The 20,321-nt window shown below is 39.3% G+C and overlaps 2 protein-coding genes across 7 annotated transcripts in view; one reads left to right on the top strand and one right to left on the bottom strand.

The window, feature by feature from the left end:
* On the top strand, positions 1–7,204 carry LOC133146124 (endoribonuclease ZC3H12A-like). 3 transcript variants are annotated; one of them, XM_061269477.1, is made up of 7 exons: positions 1–188; positions 816–909; positions 1,014–1,386; positions 3,338–3,477; positions 4,442–4,676; positions 4,757–4,863; positions 5,107–7,204. In XM_061269477.1, the coding sequence occupies exons 2-7, from the start codon at positions 864–866 to the stop codon at positions 5,925–5,927; spliced, it is 1,722 nt and encodes a 573-aa protein (XP_061125461.1). In that variant the 5' UTR covers positions 1–188; positions 816–863; the 3' UTR covers positions 5,928–7,204. The 3 variants fall into 3 exon arrangements, with proteins under 3 accessions (XP_061125461.1, XP_061125462.1, XP_061125463.1); XM_061269478.1 differs by lacking the exon at positions 816–909 and having other exon boundaries at positions 12–188; XM_061269479.1 differs by lacking the exon at positions 1–188 and having other exon boundaries at positions 816–934.
* tab2 (TGF-beta activated kinase 1 (MAP3K7) binding protein 2) overlaps positions 6,619–20,321 on the bottom strand; it is a 23,113-nt gene continuing 9,410 nt past the window's right edge. For 2 of the 4 annotated variants that reach the window (XM_061269471.1, XM_061269472.1), the window contains exons 2-7: positions 15,099–15,289; positions 12,695–14,408; positions 11,304–11,464; positions 11,134–11,227; positions 9,938–10,033; positions 6,619–9,478 (exon numbers count right to left, since the gene is read on the bottom strand). In XM_061269471.1, coding sequence (XP_061125455.1) covers positions 9,354–9,478; positions 9,938–10,033; positions 11,134–11,227; positions 11,304–11,464; positions 12,695–14,408; positions 15,099–15,200 — 2,292 coding nt within the window. In that variant the 5' untranslated portion in view covers positions 15,201–15,289 and the 3' untranslated portion in view covers positions 6,619–9,353. Of the gene's footprint in view, positions 9,479–9,937; positions 10,034–11,133; positions 11,228–11,303; positions 11,465–12,694; positions 14,409–15,098; positions 15,290–17,871; positions 18,008–20,321 lie in introns of all 4 variants that reach the window. The other 2 variants (XM_061269474.1, XM_061269475.1) reach the window with 2 other exon arrangements.

The raw sequence follows: 20,321 nt of genomic DNA on the forward strand, positions 1-20,321 counted from the left end.
CCGGACAAGGAAATGAGTGCAAATTTACTTTTTTTTTTTTTTTTTCTTCTCCTGCCCTCAGCAGCTACTTCCTTCTATGAGTAATAAGAGTTGCTCACAATGACAGCTGCATTGCTCAGAGCACTGAAGCACAGCAAACCATAGAGACGCTCCAAATCAACTCTGTGATCTGGCTTATGTCCTCATATGTAAGTACTTCACAAGAATCCACTTTAAAATGTTCAATGGAATTAAGTGAAACTTCAGGGCTTGTCATTGTTCTGAGTTTGGGTTATGTGTTGTTTACAGCTGACTTAGAAAAGGAATTTGAGTTCAATTCTGACTGGGTCTGGACTTTTTCAAAGAAGGTCTGGATTTGTTTAGGAGTAGAAAAGTTAAAAATGCTTCTTGGTATATGAAATAACACAAAGAATACAGTCCCTGTAAAAAAAAAAAAAAAAAAAAAAAAAAGTTCATGACAAAACACCTGAGACATTGATGGCAATGTTTTGTTTGGGAGACAAGAACAGGGAGTTGTTTTTCTGTTTGTGTTTAGATTAAGTTTAATCCTCAAACTGCATGACTGTGTGTGTTGTTTTTACACAAATACCAGCCAACGACCTCATACCAGTACAAAATCTGCACATAACATCAGTGAATGCTCAACATCCTGCTGAATGTGACTACTTGTTTTACTAAATTATTTTTTAGGGTAGGATTTGGATTCTGAATTTTGTTAATTGCACTGTCAATGCAATATTTATTTCTGGCTCTCAGTATCCAATTGGAGGAATGTATTTGTGTTTGTTTGTTTTTGTTGTTGTTTTTTTTATCAGAAATCCAAATGAAAGCACGTTGAATGACTTAAGAGAAGAATCTCAAGAATGTCGATGTTCTCTGCACACCTGTATCAGTTCCATCTTTTCACGAGTCAGTCTGCAAAACTTCCTCTGATGTCTGTCACAGTTACTGTCATGAGATTGAGGTGGAGACAGAAACTTCCCCTATTCACTTTCAACTGTTTCAAAACATAGGCCGATCGCCATGGAGATGCAGATCAAGTATGCATAGAAGGGTTCCAGCAGTCCAGGAAGTTTTCAACACCTCCTTGAGCCGTGCCATGGATCATCGAAAGCAGCACGCCAAAGTGGAGCGTTTTCTCAAACTGGGTTACTCCCATGAGGACATTGACAGGGTGCTGAAGAGTCTCCATCATGACGCCCAGACGAACGACATTCTAGAAGAGCTAATCAAGACTTGCCACATTCGCAGTGACAAAAGCATCCCAAGCAGCCCCAAACTGGTGTCAAGAGGTTGCAACCCCTCACCCACCAAACCACCACCAGACAAAGAAAGCGCTTTTGCCTTCAGACCAGTAGTTGTTGATGGAAGCAATGTTGCCATGAGGTGAGTCAGCAACCATATATATATATATATATATATATATATATATATATATATATGTGTGTGTGTGTGTGTGTGTGTGTATATTTATTTCATGTTACATATATACATATATATAGATAAAATATACAAATATATAAGAATATAAAAACATTTTTATATATAGAATAGAATAGAATAAAATAGATCTTCATTGTCATTGTGACCCATGTACAACACATATTTATATATATACATATATATGTGTATTTATATATATATATATATATATATATATATATATATATATATATATATATATATATATATATATATATATATATATATATATATATATATATATATATATATATAAATATATAAATATATATAATAAAATATTATGTATATATAAATATATAATAAAATAGAATATAATTTTTTTAAAATATATATTTAGATATATATTTCAGTAGCTACTTTTTGGTTTGTTGTTTCAGTTCATATATCCAACCTCACTTCCTCTTCAAGCTAGCAGGAAGTGAAAACGTGTTGTTCGTTTCTCTTTTTCTTTCTTCAAGCACCTTCATAGGGCAAAGTGTCACTGGCTGGTAAACATGTCACACAACGCTTGTTACAATTGTGTCTGTCTGATCAACATTAGCCCACAAGGAAGTTGGTGGTTAAGAAGGGCCAAATTGTTCTCAGTCACACCTTTAAGCTTACCTAACTCATTTATGATAAGGAGGAACGAATTCAATTGAAAGTATTTCGAAAGTTTGAAGTACTTTAAAAAAAGGCCTTACTGTATATGGTCATTTAAAAATCAAACAAAAAACCTTTACTATACATAAAAATTAAAAATCAAGCCTCCATATAAATGATCATCTTAAATGGTCAAAAGAAAATTATTAAAAACAGCCTATACGTCAGGGGTGTCAAACTAATTCTTTTGGCGGGCCACATAGCTTCTTTCAGAGGGCCATTATGACTCAACCCAAATAAATGTATGAGCACCTCATTTTATATACAGTCAAAGCTACAAAACAAACTGACAAATAACTCGTTTTCAAATCAGACGAGTTGTTTGAAACCCTAACCCAGAACTCCAGTCCTCAGGGGCCGCGTTCCAATATGTTTTCCGAGTTACCCTCGTTAAACACACCTGAGTGAAAAGATGGGTTCATTTTCACGTTCTGTAGGAGCCTAACTTTTCACACAGGTGCACTTAACGAGGGGATCTTGGAAAACATGTTGGAATGCGGCCCCCGAGGACTGGAGTGCCACACCCCTGCCTCAAAAAAGCTACAAAACAAACTGACAAATAACTCGTTTTCAAATCAGACGAGTAAAAACTGGTCAAATATTTTTAAAAAAAAGATATTAAAAGTGAAGACAATTTGCAATTCTAGTTAAAAAATGTAGATCATTTGGTGATCTAACCCCCCAATTCCAACACTTAATACTGAGTGCCAAGAAGAGAGGCAATGGGTCCCATTTTTATAGTCTTTCATATGACCTGCCCGGGGTTTGAACCCACAACCTTCCAGTCTCAGGGCAGACACTCTACCACTAGACCACAAATTTGATGCACAATTTGTCTTCGCGGGCCATATAAAATGATGTGGCGGGCCGTATCTGGCCCCCGGGTCTTAAGTTTGACACAGGTGTGATACATGGTCATTTTTTTAAAAAGCCTGGCTATGACCTTTACGATACATGGTCATTATTTCAAAAGCCTTACTACATGGTCATTTTTGTAAAAAAAAAAAAAACATTTAAATATTTTTCCTATTGTTCCTAAACTACATTTACTATATGAGCAGTGTTATCGTCAGTGTTTATTTACAGGTATTTTGCAAAAGTGTCACTGTTGAGCTGCCTACTTCTTCATAAAGAGAGGAAGTTTATTTGTAACATGGTCAGCTGGACAGTTTTTGTTGACTTCTGTATGCATGCGTGTGTGTGTGTGTAGCCATGGAGACAAGAAGGTGTTCTCATGTCAGGGCCTCCAGATGGCAGTGAACTGGTTTTGGGAAAAGGGACTGCGGGACATCACTGTGTTCATTCCCATGTGGAGGAAGGAGCAGCCACGGCCCGAGGCCCCTATTACAGGTAATCACATGACCCGTCATTGCAACAAGACACAGCCGGTTTTAAAAGGAAGAATTTTCAAGCATGACTGCACCCACCTGGGAAGTCACAACAATACAAACTTCACTCGCGTGATTCCGCACATTAACAGCGGAATCATTTTATCACACATTTTATCACTGTTTCGCAGTATCTCCAAAACCAGCACTTTTCAAGAAGCACCCCGTTAAAAATGTGTTAAATTGTCAACACTTTATATTGGTCAATAATTTGCAGATAAATAAATAAAATAATTAATTTTAAAAGAAAGAAAGAAAGAAAGAAAGAAAGAAAGAAAGAAAGAAAGAAAGAAAGAAAGAAAGAAAGAAAGAAAGAAAGAAAGAAAGAAAGAAAGAAAGAAAGAAAGAAAGAAAGAAAGAAAGAAAGAAAGAAAGAAAGAAAGAAAGAAAGAAAGAAAGGAATGAAGGAATGAAGGAATAAATAAATAAATAAATAAATAAATAAATAAATAAATAAATAAATAAATAAATAAATAAATAAATAAATAAATAAATAAATAAATAAATAAATAAATAAACAAGACATGAAGTGCTCAGTTGTATTGAGTTGTGAAAAGAAATGTGTAATTGACCAAATTTGGATGTAAAGCGGTAGACTGTGTTGGTATTTGATGTTGTCTATTTGAGGTTTTGCCTCTCCTTTAATAGATGTCATTATTTAATTACAGGATGCCTCGTCTAATTGAGGAAAAAAAAAATGGCGCTAAAAATAGGCACCTGCTTTCTTAACACAGAGTGACATTCTATATATTATCTATTTTAATTTTATCTATTCATTATATTCATTTTTTGGGGGCGTGATTATTCAATATTTGTTTTCTTTAAAAATCAAGAGAAAGGATGTAGGAAATAATATTTTTGATATTTTTTCCCTGTTGAAAAACATCCCATAGAAATATGATTTTCGGCTCTTCTGTGCTTGACAGATCAACACATCCTCCACGAGCTAGAGAGGAGGAAGATCTTAGTGTACACGCCATCCCGTAGCGTTAACGGCAAGAGGGTGGTGTGCTATGATGACCGCTACATTGTGAGGCTGGCTTACGACATAGACGGCATCATCGTGTCCAACGATAACTACCGTGACCTTCAAATGGAGAATCCACAATGGAAAAAATTCATTGAGGAGAGGCTGCTGATGTACACTTTTGCTAATGACAAGTAAGACAAATACTTTTTTTCTCATACAACATTGTCAAGTGAATCTGTCAGCTATTAACAATTCTTTTGCACTTCTACAGGTTTATGCCTCCAGATGATCCTTTGGGTAGAAGCGGACCTACCATTGATGATTTTCTACGAAAGAAGCCCAAAAATGTAGACAACAAACTGCAACACTGCCCTTATGGTTGGTTGATTAAATATTCTATACAAATATTTACTTTGGAACACACTAACTTTTTTTTTCTCCGCCATGTCAATTATTGTTATTGAGGGGAATTAACAAAATTAATAAAAATAATCATTACAACATTATGGAGGTAGATTAGGGTCAAAGGTTGTGTACTTAAATAAATAATAAAACTTGAAACAGAAATTAAACAGTCCTACTTTTCAAATGTCACACTCAGGGCTGATTCTTTCTTTTCAGGGAAAAAGTGTACATACGGTGTGAAGTGCAAGTTCTACCATCCAGAGAGGACCAACCAATCACAGCTCTCTGTAGCTGATGAGCTCAGAGACCGAGCGAAGACATCAAGCTACAAGCCAACCTCGCAAGACACACTTACTCACACATACAAACCCTCCACTAACACCGACGAGCTTCTGAACATTGACCGCTATCACAAAGACGGCAGCAGCCCACGGGGTCCACCAAACCTTCCGGCCTGGTCGAGCGTAGAAGCGGATGAGGCTTTTGGCTCATTGGACAGCTGGATGTCTAAACTCTACATCATGGATGGTCCCCCCAACATGAGCAGACCCCCGTACAGCAACAGCAGCGGGATGGGCAGCTGCAGCCTGAGCCACGACGACTATTCCCTCTCGGGGTCGCACAGTGGCACCAACCGACAGTTTGCAGGATCTTTCTATGTTCCTCATAATAACTGCGAGATGTCTGCATGTGCCCATTGTGGTCACTATCAGGCAGAGGTGCCCCCAAGCGCCTACCCCCCACTGTGGGCATCATGTCCGGCTGTGCCCTTACATCAGCAGGAGGGGGCCTTAGGTTTTTCGGAGAATCACTACTTCAGGCAACTCGGGCACAGGCAGAGCCAAAGTCTACCCAAGGACGCGTGGGTCCTTGGTAGCCAATCCAGCGAGGTGCGCAACGAGATGAGGAATAAACTGAGCACGCTCTATCCCAAGGAAGCAGTTGACGGAGTCATGAACGCCTACCCGCATGTGTCAGAGGTGTCCGAACTGATCTCCCTGATCCAGAGCTACAGGAGTAGTCATATTGCCCTCTGATTTCAGAAACAAATTTTTGTTTTGAGAAAAAAAAAAAAAAAAACATCTCACATTTGTTTGAAATTCAAATCAGTTTTCCCATAGGAAACAATGGAAATGTACTCAACCCATTTCAGGGTCAGACTGTCGCTTTAACAAAACCTTTATTAATGAACAGGTAATGTTGGTAAAGAAGTGGATTTTTTATTATCATGTAAAAAGTAACTTATCGTTTAAAACAAACTGGGAATGCCATTTGAGCCTTTGATATTTTCGATATCCATGTATTAGTATGCTTAGTACTGGAGTAATTGGGTCCGCAGTAATTATCATGAATAAAAAACAATAAAATGACTTAAACCAAAATTGATAGAAAGAACATAAAAACGAAATTCACTGGCAGCCCAGTTGAAATCAATGTTTTACATCTATAGCCGTCAATGGCAGTGAATGGGCTACAGCTTACATTTATAAAATTAACTCAAACTAGCTGCAGTCATAGCAAAATTGACCTCTTTGTCAATATCATGCATAAGCTTTTGGGGTTTATTTTATCTATGTATTTATTTATTTAATCTACGTACTGATGTATGTAGATTTCGAATTATAGTTTACAATATACTTAATAACCCAATTTGGGTTAGGGAAGTTGGCTCAATTTGACCGTGGAAGTTAAAGCAACAATTTGTTGGGTTGCTTTTTTGCAAAACAAATTGGGTCAAATTGAACAGACTCCCTGCGTCGGTTACATTTTTAACCCAGCAGTTGATATATAATAATTAAAAAAAGAAACCCAAAAAAAACTAATCATAAAACTAATAAAACTTGAAGCATTTTTTGAACAATTATGATGTGCAAGGAGACAATTAAAATAAGTAGTTCAAAATAAATAAATAAGATAAATGATAATAAAAAAGTAGTTGAATAGGTTAAAATAGTATGCCAATCATTATATCAATTTGCTCAATTGTCTTACTAGTGAAGACCCAAGAGTGTACTGGTACATGGATCTCAATCTGTATAATGAATAAATGCTCAAATGTTCTCTTGCATTGCTCACATATGCTCTTATTTTTTGGTATCATTCAGAAAAAAATAATAATCATATTTCTTTGCTTTTTAAAAAGTGTAAATGTGCAATGCACTGTGTCCAGGACACGCTACTTACTGTAGCACAGCCATTTTAAATTGAAGCAGCAAGTGTTGTTTTCTCATGTTGCCTCAAAGTGAGGAAGGCTATCGTGTATATTACTGTATCGGTATCATGTTGTTTAAAATAAATACAAGCATTTAAATCAGTCATTTTTGTTCAGTTCTTGTCAACTACAATGCAAAACGTAGACTGAAGTTAGAGATTTCCTTTTAATATTATTCTGCCAGACAGCAAATTGATTGTCACTAATTACAAAACAGGTTTTGGCTGAATCAAATTGATCGGAATGTGGTTTGTTATATAAGTTTATTGTTTCTATAAATATGACTGAGGAAAGCCCAGCTATACTGTGTACCGAATAATTCTGAAAGTCATGAAAATTAACATTAATAATTTAGAGAATGACGTATGGATAGAATTCATTCATAACACCTTGAATGAAGCCGTTATCTGCCACCTAGTGGACAAAACACAGTAAAACGCACGCTCGTCCCAAAAATCTGAACACATTTTATTTCCTTTTTTTTTAATTACCTTTTTTTTTTTCTTTTTTACAAATAACTTATCTGTTACAAAGAGAGTTTTCTCAGATAAAAACAAAGAGAGAGTTTTCTCAGACCAAAACAAAGACATTTTAGGTATCGAAATTATGTTTTCTCCACTTATTAAAACCAAATAAACTGCCTCTTTACACCAAAGCGCAGATCAAGCTGAAATGTTTTTCTCTGGGCTGGAAAAAAAAAAAAAAAAGGACAACGGTTTGGCATCATGTGCTTCAGAGACATTTTTCATCTTTTACTTTTGATGCATTAAAGATCCCATTATAAAATATAGATAAGATACAAATTGAACAGTTCCGAAGGAACAAATGCAAAACTATTTTGTTTTTAAATGTAGGGGGCAAAAATGAAAGAAAAAAGTAGAAGCACCCCAACTGAAAGAAAAAAAAAAAGTTTGAGGGTGAACTGAGCCAAATTAAAGAAAATAAAAATAATAGTACACAAAGTGAACAGTCAAGTTGTGCTTTTTTTTTTTTCTACTTTCCCGAATAGCAAAAATTCTGACCTTTATTAAAGACACTTGACATATTCTCTATGAACCTCAGTACCACGAAATAAAACCACACAATAGACGCACAATACAAAATAGGACCATTCCCTTCGCTGTTCAAGGAGCATTCAGATGTGATGATTGGACTGGAAATGATGTCTTTCTGCACTCAGGTGTCCTCAAAATATTAAACCCACATTCCAGTTGTCAGATTAAAAATAAAATAAAGTCTGATTGTATTTGTGATTTCATTTTTGGTGTCCTAGGAAGAAGAGGGGGGGAGGATTGCTGTTTTGTGACGCAGGCGACGTTGAGCCCACTGCAGGCGGCCATATTTGATGACTGCGAGATTATTCCTTTCTTCTTTGACTCTCGCAGAATTGAACATGCTTACAAAATGGAAAGTTCCGGGGGGGAGGGGGGGTTGTATCGTTGAATTAATAAAAGGGAAAACTAAACAAGTAATAAAGTCTATAAAGCTATACTTACAGAAAATAAACGTGATTCATAGTGTGAGGAAGAAGGCACATTCTAAAATTATGTACAGTAAAAAGGGACTTTCTGTACACAAAGCATGCATTTTTTTTCATTTTTGAAATCAAATGGAAGGCATATTGGAAAACAGGAGGCACATTTCAAAGGCAGTGAGATGCTGCCAGCTTGCCCTTTGACATCCTCTAGAAAAAGCAAAACAGGTCCATGAGTAGTCTGTTTTCCCTTCAGACAGAGCGCGGCGGTCCGACATTTCCCAATCCCCTTGACGAACCGCCGCGGGAGCCGGGAGGAAAAACTCCGTTTGGCAAAAAAGGCACGTGGGGGGGGCCTGTGTTGCGTACGTGGGACACTGCAAGGGGTCACGCTCGTAATACTGTAAAGTGGGAGCAGCGAGGTATCCCCCCACACACACCCCCGGGGGAGGGAGGGGGGGACGTTGAGCGGAAATGATAGGAGCCCACACAATCTGAGTGTCAAATGTGAGGTATTATCCAACTGTGCCTGCCTTTAGGAAGAGACGCAAGCTGTAAACAGTATCCAGTCAAACCTTCAGGAGGACAGCATTCTGCAAGGGGTAAAAAAAAAAAAAAAAAAAAAGGGGCGGGGGGGGCTAGGAAAGAGGCTGCACGATAATTAGACCCCATCAGAGTTTTCATACAACAAGGGAAAAGCATCACAAAGCCCCTTTATTTTCCCTGATTCAAGCGTGGGAGAAGGCAGGCGGAGGGGCACATGGCGGTCTCTCTGGCTCAGAAGTCCCTTAGGCGGTCGCATTCTTCACAGCGATTGAGGGCCGGGTGGTTGAGGAAGGTGCAGCCCGTGCAGCTCCACTGCGTCCCCTCGTCTTCCTCCTGCTCTGCCAAACTTTTACTGTCTGCCACGGAGAAGAATCCACATGGTGGAGTGTCAACATTTGACACATTTTCAATCAATTTGGTATTAATTGCCCTCATGAGTGACTTGATTAAGCAACATGGAAAGGGGGACAGCAAAATCTTTCAACCCCCCCATGCACAATCTTTTGAGTTTGGTCATGTGACATTCCTAAACTGAGCCCTGAGCAACTGTAATGTCATTTTCATTTGATAGCTAGTGGCAAAAGTAATCAGAATGATGTTTTTAACCAAGTGAGGACATGTAAAATATATTTGACCAGTTTTTATTTGAGTTTTTAGTCATTTAACCGTTTGTTATTGTTGCATTGCACAATGGTATACAACTTTGCTGTATCACTCAATTGCATTGATATATTCTAAAATATAATAATACATAAATAATAATAATGATAGTTTAGAAACTATGTAGGTAGATCATGCAATCCTCCTAAACTTACCAACTGATAAAGTACTTTTGGGTTTTGGTGGGACAGGACCAACGAATCCAATGTTGTCATAGAAATTATGGATTGCAACGGGATTGAAGTGTGGTCCTGTAAATGGTTAGAGAGAAAGCTTTTAAGTTTTAAATTCAATGTTGGATTTGCATTTCTGGTTCAATTTAGTTTCACAATTTATTTAGTTTAGTTTTATTATAATGATGCCTATCAAAGTTATAGTTTCAGCAAATAAATTAAATAACGGACTCACCTCAAATAGAAGCCTTTTTATTATTTCTCAGAAAAAAATACACTAATAAGCGACAGAGCCACTAGCAATTTGTCTTTACTATCGAAGGGAATAATTAGATCGAGGTGTGGGAGAAATAATCTTTTGCATTTATACTGATAAGAAAATGAAATCAACTTTTTAAAATATTTTTTTTAATTAACAATGCAAGTAAACTTTTCAAGAAGACGAGTTTGCGCTGATTCAGAATCTGCCCTGATTTTTTCTCCTCTAAAATGTTGGGATGAGGACTGCATGAACATAAACAATTGGCATCACTAATTTTGAACTTTAAAATTCTAAGATCGGGACACGCATATCACTCATGTGTATTGGTACACTTTAAAGATAACAATGAAATAAATAGTTACAGAATACATAATAATAAGGTCTTCATTGACCAATCAGTGCTCAGCAGCGTGACTAGCTCCGCCCTTCCACAAGCAAATCTAAAATAACTCTATAAAATATATTTATCACCATTGTTTTTACAACATCAAGACGAGTGATTTTTTTTTTTTTCTTCAAAGCAATCCTTGTATGAAATGCAATCTCATTTTAAATGCTATTAAAATACAATACAAACACTTATAAAATAGTTCTCTAATACACAGGTGAGGTATAATTACTGAAAAAAAATATTGCCTATATCAGCTTTTAAAAGTTTTATCAAAGCAACTGCTTTCTGGCTTTATTTCTGTCAGTGGTGGGTTGCTCAGAGGGCCAATAAATCCCAAACAGCTACAGGATGCAATTCAGGAAGAAGCAGTAGTTAACATTACAATAGCAGCACCTTGTCAGCAATTGCAGGGAGGATGTGACAAGTCCCGGGCTCGTGCCCTAACTGACCTCCGACAGTCAAGAATCATTTTCAGCACCAAACGATACACACTAAGAAACACGCATTCTAAAGAGATACACTCACCTCTTTTTTGAAAGAGATCAATTTCCTTGGTGAGGCAGTCAATGTCGATTTGTAGTAATCGGTTTTTGCATCGCAACTGCTTCATTTCCTCGATCTGACAATAACGTTGGATGATATATTTAGAGACATTATTGATGATGTAATTATCACAAAAAAAAAAAAAGACTTACTGAAGGGATTTGGGAGGCAGAGTTAGATCTCTCCAGTCGTCTCCATGTCAGGTCATTCTCCATCTCATTGACCTCTTCTTTTAGCTTCTCCAGCTTCTTTTTCTTGAGCTCCAGTTCATGCCAAAGCCTTTCCATGCGGGCCTTTTGATGGACCAACAATGCTGAGAACAAGAAGCACAATAATAAGAACATTTAAAGTTCAACGGAAGGGTTAGAGATCTGGAGTGGGCTCCCCAGACCTCAACCCCATTTTTTTTTTGTGCAATGATAGTTGTCATTCAACAATATAGAGTAGGATCTGACGTTTAAATCTTGCTGTGAATAGCAAAGCAGTGTATTTTGGGAAATACCTGAAGTAAATAGCAATTGGGCCGTGCACACCTCTAAATAACAGGTAACGTACTTCCTCATTTGAGTAAGCGACATTCAAATAAGAACGAGAAGACATTGGTCAGCGGCAATATTTTGGAAGAAAAAGCAGAAAGCTTGGGGCTGAGGAGGGTCAGCAGAAGAGGCCCCATTGTGAAGACCCTCCCGTTGGGAGTGACTGCAATGTAAGAATCACAGCCAGTGACTCACATGTAATTTAGTCAAAAGCCCAAATAAGGAAACACTTGTGTGCACCGACACGTTTGACTCACTATAGGATCTCCTGTGCTCTGGCAGTGGCAGCAAACACAGCATTTAGTGGAGACGACACAGACTAGAGTCATCCCACCTGGACTCAAAATAAGTCACCTTTGCTTTTTTTTTTTTCTCTCAGACTATTTTTCTGAACCGACTGTACAGTCCCAACAACAAATGTTCCTAAAAGAGCTTACTTTGTGGTAAAATGAGCTTCTTGGCAGGAACAAATGGAAAAACAATTCCGACTTGTCAGGGGCATAAAAAGCTATTATGGCTCCAAAAAGACGCCTTTTATCCTGAAAACTAATGTGCACGTTGTGTAAAGAAAAAAAAAAAAATAGTTCACTCTTAAGTCACATGCAATTTTCTAAATAAGCAATAAAAGAAGCCCTAACAAGACAATGTAAGGGTATATTTATATTGCAAGGACCAAGTACATTGTCAGAATGACGTCCTGTTGACCTATGACCTATACATTTGTTTTTTCAAAAATGCTGAAGTAATGTAATGATGAGACACAAAACTGTGTCATTTTCAAAAAGGCATCAAAACTGAATGGTAAAAGAAATCCTCCTGAGGCGGGAAGTTCCGGAACCACCTGGGTTAATAAATCTAATAATCATAAATTAGTGGCCTTGATTACAAGATGCCATTTTGTGATTTTTTTAGTTGCTTACACGTCTTTAATAGAAAAATAATAATTGATGATTAATTGGTGTCATTGGTAGACCAGACCAGGTATTATTTTGCTTCCAGTGTCTTACCTTGTGTGTACGCCGCATCGTCAGAGCCCATGCTGAGTCGGCGAGGCTCGCTCGGTCTCTCGTTGTGTGGTGAAAGCGGGTCCGAGAGATGGAGGGGGTCCGGCTCGGCAAAGTGATGGTCTGACGGTAGGCTGAGGAGGTTGTTGGGCTCAAATGTAGGAGACACAACCCCAGGGGACACTGCTGGGGGCTTATTGGGGGACACAGTGATTTTAAAAGTATATTTTGTGTTGGGTTGAGTCACCACCACACGGGGCGAGGAAGCCGTGTTTGCCACTCCTATAGAGGGTCGGGATTTCGGTGGATGGTGGTGGATATAAGCGGGGCCCATGCTCACCTGGCCCCCAATGTTCCTCGCACCTGGCGGCCCCTGCAATGGAGGGTTAGCTGAGATGTAGACTGTGGGAGGATTCCTACCCCCACTGTCATCACTGGAGGCATTGGCTGAAATGTAAAATTTGGGTTGTGAACGGGATCCGGCTGGGGCCAGGACAGCCTCCTCGGAAGGCGTGGTAGCAGCAGTGGGCGGGCTTGCGGAGATGTAAACAGTGGGCTGGCTACGGCTTAGACCTGAGCCTCCGATGGAGAGCGGCGTGCTCGGGACAGTAGAAACCCCAGTTGAGGAAGAGGAGGAGGACGAGGAGGAAGGGCAGGAGGACGAGGCGGACGAGGAACGGGACCCACCGCCTGTCCGCAGCACAGCTGTTGTTGTGGTGGAGTTGCTCCTCTGAGGAGATTCAAGTTTGATCTCGATCTGATTCTTTCGCGGGCCGGTGGAGATGTTCTGGATGTTGTACTGGCTGATAGCAGGGAGTGAGGTGGGGATGACGGAGGAAGAGGAGGACGACGAGGAAGACGAGCAAGAGGACGAGACGCCGGATGGGGACGGCTGGCTTCCGGAAGGAAAAATGGAGGGTGCCTGGGAATTGGTGGGGGAGCTGATTGGCATGTAGACATGAGATGTCTGGTGGCCGTGGGGATGCTGCTGTGAGGTATGTGAGGAAGAAGATTGCTGAGGGCCCGGCCAAGACCCTGACAAGGACGAAGGGTGAGAGATCTGATAGATCTGCTGCTGCGGATGAGAGGTGGGGCTATACTGGGCCCTGCCTCCCTGCTGCTGGTTGGGCCGGGTCGTACCGCATTGACTTAAGTAGGGCCTAATGTAGATTGAGTTACCCTGTGGGCTGCTTAGACCTGACTGCGGCCCGCCATGTATGTGTAAAGAAGTAGGAGTGTTGCGGCCTGTCTGAATATGAGGAGCTAGCGTCACGGTAATAGGATTGAAACGTGGCGTTTGATGGAAACCCATGGTGGTTCCTTTGACGCCCAGGGGGTAGAGTCCAAGGTGCTGCGGAGGTTGCGGTTTGCGCGAGGGCTCCATCGCACTAAACACATTGAGACTGGGAGGCACTTCAACTGGAGCAGACTGCGGCTCCTGCTGAAAGAAGTTACTGTTCGGGGCCTGGTCTGTCTGCAGGGGCCCTTCGCTCAGGCTATGGGCCAGAGTCCGGCTGCCGTTCATTCTCAGGCCGTCTCGGGCGGGGGCCACGTGCACATTCTGAGACTGCAGGCCCAGGTTCAGCTGGGTCATGTGATTACGGAGCCTGGTCAAGCTGGGGTTGTCAGAAAAGGTTATGTTTCCTTCTTCACTGTACAAGTAGCATGGACTGACCTGGGACAAATATTCACAGCAAGCGTCTAAGTTGCTGTTATTCTGAGAGGGGGGGGGGGGGGGGGGGCAGAGAAAGAAAATACAAAGGTTAGTTTATTTATTATTGGATAATATTCCCATCCAGCTATATAATATTCCCATCAAGGACTAGAGTCTATCCCGTCTGATTTATAGTAAGAAGCCAACTTACACACTGGACTGGTTACCAATAAATCACTCACGTTTGGAGAATGGTCATGCTTAGAAAAACTTTTTGTTCTTATGAGGGGAAAAGTAACCAAAAAAAAGCCATGGGTAAAACTTCTGAAACGAGCCAAGTGCTTCCAAGCCACAAATATTAAATTTCATTGTTTTTCAGTGGGGACTTTGAAAGATAAAATAATATTTACTCAATTTGGGCTTATTTCGGGACAGATTTGATTCCAAAGAGCAGTCGGTAAATTTTGCTAAAAGGTTGTGACCTACTTAAGAACGACCCCAATTCAAAAGCAAATAGAAAGCTGTGCGTGCAGCCGGAAGTTCCACTTACACATATACTTCCTCCAATCGTAATTCTAACAGCCACCTACATTTCTTAATGTGGCAAAAAAAAAAAAAAAAATGTTTTTCTGTGCTTTCAATGGAGGTTTTATTACCAGATATTTTGTGTTGTATTATTATATTTAATAAAATATGATATATATTTTAATAAAAACAATTATTAGGTAAAAAAGAATATATATAGATGCTTACCTGCAGAACACACTGGGACACAACACCCTCTGGAACTTCAGGGAACTTCTGGCGCAGGTCATGCAAAACCTGAATGTCAATATGGTGGCTTCCCTGGGCCATTCGTATGTTGCCAGGTCAGGACTCCTCGTTCTACTCGACACACTGTGGCATTAGTTTTGGCAGCAAAAAGCCTTCATCGTGAACATCATCTGCAGGACACAGGGAGAGGGAAAGAAAGAAAAAAGTAAGTGGGCTGATAGAAACATTAGCTCACGGCGTTACAGTATTTGATTTTGAGGTATGGGGTTTGATAATATTTCAACAAGAAAAACATGGAGGTTCAAAGTGCAGGAAAGGAGCATGTCTGTGGTAAATTTCAAGTACACCCAAACTTTGTCAACGAGCCATTTGGGGCTGTCTGCTTCATTCTGCCTGGGGCTTGTTCAAAAAATAATTTGAGCCATTGTCTCAGAGAAGAGGCTCGCTCCATTTACCTCAAAATCCCTCTGAACCACTGAACTGAACAAAAAGAAAAGCAGAGGGGAGGAAGTCAGCTTTGAAATCACAAAACAATGGTCCGTGAAATTGCAACTATAAACTCCACAGCATTTCGGTGAAAGTTTCTCTTTACATTTAAACACATACATTTATATGCAGTATATATGTTTATACTAGATTTTTGACTGATTAGATGTAGCAATACAGCAATACAGTAATCCCTCGTTTATCGCGGATAATTGGTTCCAAAAACCAACCGCGATAAGTGAAATCCGCGAAGTACGGTCACCAACAAGAAGTACTGGGGAGGCTAACGAGTTAGCGGAAAGATGTTATTTCGTGATCGTGCTAACACGCGAAAACGGACTTCTAAAGGAATGTAAACGAACATTTGGAGCAATACTATATTGTCCTAAAGGTTAGACACGTTTCCTCAATTTAGAAGTTTTATTTTGACTTTTAAATGTTTTTTTAATATTGAAAAAAAAATCTGCGATGTAGTGAAGCCGCGATAAACGAAACGCGAAGTAGCGAGGGATCACTGTATATAGTTTATACGCACACATGTAAGTAATATGTACCGGTGTACAGAACTACAACGGAATAATTAAGTAAAGTAATAAATAAATGAATAAATAAATAAAATTGTAATCATATTTGTTATAATAATAATCTCATTAATAATAATAATATTTGTCATATTATTACCTCCTTTATCAGATGAACAGAAATGAACCCATCAAATTTAAATGCAACATTTAGTTGACATTGGCCTCACATACGTAAATCAACTGTTTTGGAAAAGGAGGCGGTTGCAGTTTACCGGTCAGCAGAGGTGTGATGGTTCAAAAACACACACACCCTATTTGTTGTTCAAAATGTCTGGGTTGGCAATGCATTTGTATGTGGGTGTGTTTTTGAAGAGGACTAGCAGTCTCTTGAGGCACTGGTACTGGACCTTCAGGCATGCTGCGCTGGTAACAGAGATAGGGACAAAGCTTCTTTTACTGAAGCTGGTATTTGCTGTGCCAAAGCATTGAGCCACAGCCCTACACTCATTTCTTGAAGTAGCAGGCCTGTCATGCCCCATCAATGGGCTCATTCATTCCTCCAATGCACCTTAAAATGTCCTGTTCAATTCCAGGCTAAAATAAAACGTGAACAAAGTAATCAACAAGAGGCTGTAGTATGATACAAAAAGTAAAAGTTCAAAACAACCACAAAACGTAAAACTGACCTAATACTCGTGCTACTCCTCAAGGGTCTGTTGTCAGGGCCAATCTTATTCAATATCTAGATCACAGGTGTCAAAGTCAAGGCCCGGGGCCAGATACGGCCCGCCACATCATTTTATGTGGCCCGTGAAGACAAATTGTGCATCAAATTCGTGTCATTACTAGAATAGAAAATTGTTTTCACTTTGAATAATATCTTTTTTAAATATTTGACCAGTTTTTACTCGTCTGATTTGAAAACGAGTTATTTGTCAGTTTGTTTTGAAGCTTTTACTGTATATAATATGAGGTGCTCATACATTTATTTGGGTTGACAGTCATAATGGCCCACCAAAAGAAGCTATGACTACAATGCGGCCCGCGAAAAAAACAAGTTTGACACCCCTGATCTAGATGATATATTTATCTGTGAGAATAAATAAGAGAAAAAAGGAGAATTTAAACATGATGTAAATCATTGTCAGTGTTCACCGCTGTTGGCAGGCTTCTCAGTCTTCTTTTTTAAAAAATAAAAAAATAAAATAATGTGCACGTTTCTATTTGAACTATCAATAATACTATAAAATAATATTATAGCGATCAAACTGTAGCCTAAAAAAAACTAATGAGCATAAAAACGGTAAAAATGTAGAACTTCATAAATGGTGGCTGCCTGTCTGCAGAGCCCAAGACTTGAAACCTTATCTATGGAAAGGCCAAGCTGAAACCTTGGTACCACTTTGTGGACTTAAAAAAGACAAATAATTGATCATTTATTTGAACTACACCATAATTAGGGAAGGGAAGCAGTGATAGCTTAAGGACACGAACAGTGCTGCATACTGTACAAGACAGTCTTTGATTCCACACATCTCCAGAACACAAAACCACATTTTATGTGCACGACCCAAATTGCTCCAAACTGTGCTTTTCGGTGCACACAAAACTAGGATCGACTTTGCAAGAAAGCCTGCTCAGCTTTTCGTTGCCTGCTTTTGAAAGCGTCAGTTGACGTGCCCATGTGGAAATGTGTGTGTGTGCGCGTGTGTGTGTGCAGGAAATCAAACATTCTTCAGTACCACAGCTTGGAGCTGGCGGTTGATGGGAAGCAGGCAGGGGCACAAGTTTCCCAGGTTGACCACTCAAGAGAACCGGGCTACAATGGGAGGTCTTAGAAGCATGCACAAACCATAATTCCAATTCAATTGTGACGCTCTGTAAAAATAAAAAGAATGCTATGATTTGCAATTCATGTTCAACCCACATTCACTATAATGTACTACAAAGAGTATATTGCATGGTCAAAATAATACCCCCCCCCGCCAAATATTTCCTCATTTGGATTCTTGCAAAACATTCCACAAAACGCTGGGACAACGGGAACTTTCCTAATAGACTCAGATGTTCACAAGTACTTTTTGAACAACTGGGTATTTTTCCCAACATAAAATTGCAAGATATTAGTCGGAAAACAGCAGGGGGGGGGGGGGGGGGGGGGATAGTTTCCAGACAATTGGTACCAGAACCACACTCGTAAATCTCCGTAGCGTAATCTACAACTCACAAGATCGTGCTTAAATATAGTGTTCAAATGTAAAACTTCATTACAGTTTTAGTTTTTTGAAATAAAAATAAACTTCTAACGGCTAATAAACATGCAGTCAAATCTTCGCCCTTTATTGCCTTATGAAAAGCACTTACAGTATGTCAACGTGCACTTTGAAGCACACAAACTGAAGGACATTAGTAGAACTTCTGTCTTTGGGTCAACTCATTCCATCAGTTCATTGCACCACTTATGTAATCAAGTCGAACCACACACATGCAAATGGATTCAAAGATTTTTTTTTTTTTTTTTTTTTGAGGTCGTCCCTGGCTCACTGAAAAGGTCCAAGGAGTACATTTTGATACCAAAATGTAGTGTATAAAATATAAATCTAAAATAATTCAGAACCTCTGGGATGTTAACGCAGCATGAAATAATTAAAAATAATTTTTAAATCCGATTAATCCACAAAATGAAAGAATGACCGATCGATCAATTGTTGAAATAATCGTTAGTTGCAGGCCTATTTTGTAGCCTCAATAATGATCAAAAATACAAGAGCTGACAAGGTAAAACTTAAATTTTCTTGATCTAAAAAAAAAAATTCCATCTTGATCCAAGTCTGTATGTATGCCAACTCAATTACCACGGCGGCAGAATCGTTATTGATGCAGTAGTTCTAATGCAGTGACCTCGTTGTGTTTGGCTGAGAAGAAAACAAGCAGCCGGAAATGCTTCCTGCAGCTGCTAGGAGTATCATTCCCCACCTTGAGGCCAACCAAAAGACACACAGCAGCCAAGTCATGTTACTCCTCTGCTGCTGAAATGCAATTTTGTCTTTATACAGCTCCCAAGTCATTCAAGTCACAATTGTCTTGAACACTCAGTGGTTGCTTTTGACCTCAGATTAAGGCTAAGGGTGTGCTCAAAATGTTGATACCCAGAGGTACATACCGATATTAATAAAAACAACATATACAGTATTTATTGTAATCTACATCACAGGTGTCAAACTCAAGGCCCGGGGGACAGATACGGCCCGCCACATCATTTTATGTGGCCCGCAAAGACAAATTCGGGTGTCATTACTAGAATTGCAAATTGTCTTCACTCTTAATATCTTTTTTTATTTAAATATTTGACCAGTTTTTACTCGTCTGGTTTGAAAACGAGTTGTCAGTTTGTTTTGTAGCTTTGACTGTATATATGAGGTGCTCATACATTTGGGTTGACAGTCATAATGGCCCTCCGAAAGAAGTTATGACTTCCTGCGAAAAAAAAATGAGTTTGACACCCCTGTTCTACATAGTTCTGAGTAGCAATACACCTTCCTGACGCTAGGAGGCGCAATGGTGCCAGCGACTCACATGAGAAGGAAGCAGTGATGCAAAAAGAAGGTATGTACCCGTAAGACCATACTGTACTGTATCGAATCGTGTAAAATTGTACCATATCATATCGAGGCGCATATCGTATCGTGACCTGGGTAACATTGTTTGGCTTCTGCTGGGAAGTTTCTTAAAATTGTTACACACATCTGTCATACGAACACAAATACACAGCTGGTACATCGCCAGCCAGTGCCGAAGCCAGTAAATGACAAGAGGGACACACCATTGATTGTGCCCCGACTGGCACCAACAGGTGTGCTGCAAAGGAGGATGCCAGAATTTTGAGACATCAAATGAGCCACATGCTACCAAGAGATATCTATACCGACTATAGCGCAGTGGTCCGCAAGTAGCAGCCGACGGGCCAGAATTGGCCCACTTGCCAATTACATCTTCAAGAACACAAAAATATCAATCGTTTATGGTCATACAGTTTGGGTTGGTCGGTAGGCTCCAAATCTCTGCCTTTTGGTAAATTGACAACTTCTATTAAATATATTGTCACCTTATGATAAAGAATGTCAAATTAGTTAAACGATTTCTCAATTGTCAGTAGGTCTGTTGAATACTGCATATTTTCAGAATCGATTAT

Source organism: Syngnathus typhle, linkage group LG22, assembly GCF_033458585.1.
Source record: "Syngnathus typhle isolate RoL2023-S1 ecotype Sweden linkage group LG22, RoL_Styp_1.0, whole genome shotgun sequence".
Classification (NCBI taxonomy): Eukaryota; Metazoa; Chordata; class Actinopteri; order Syngnathiformes; family Syngnathidae; genus Syngnathus; species Syngnathus typhle.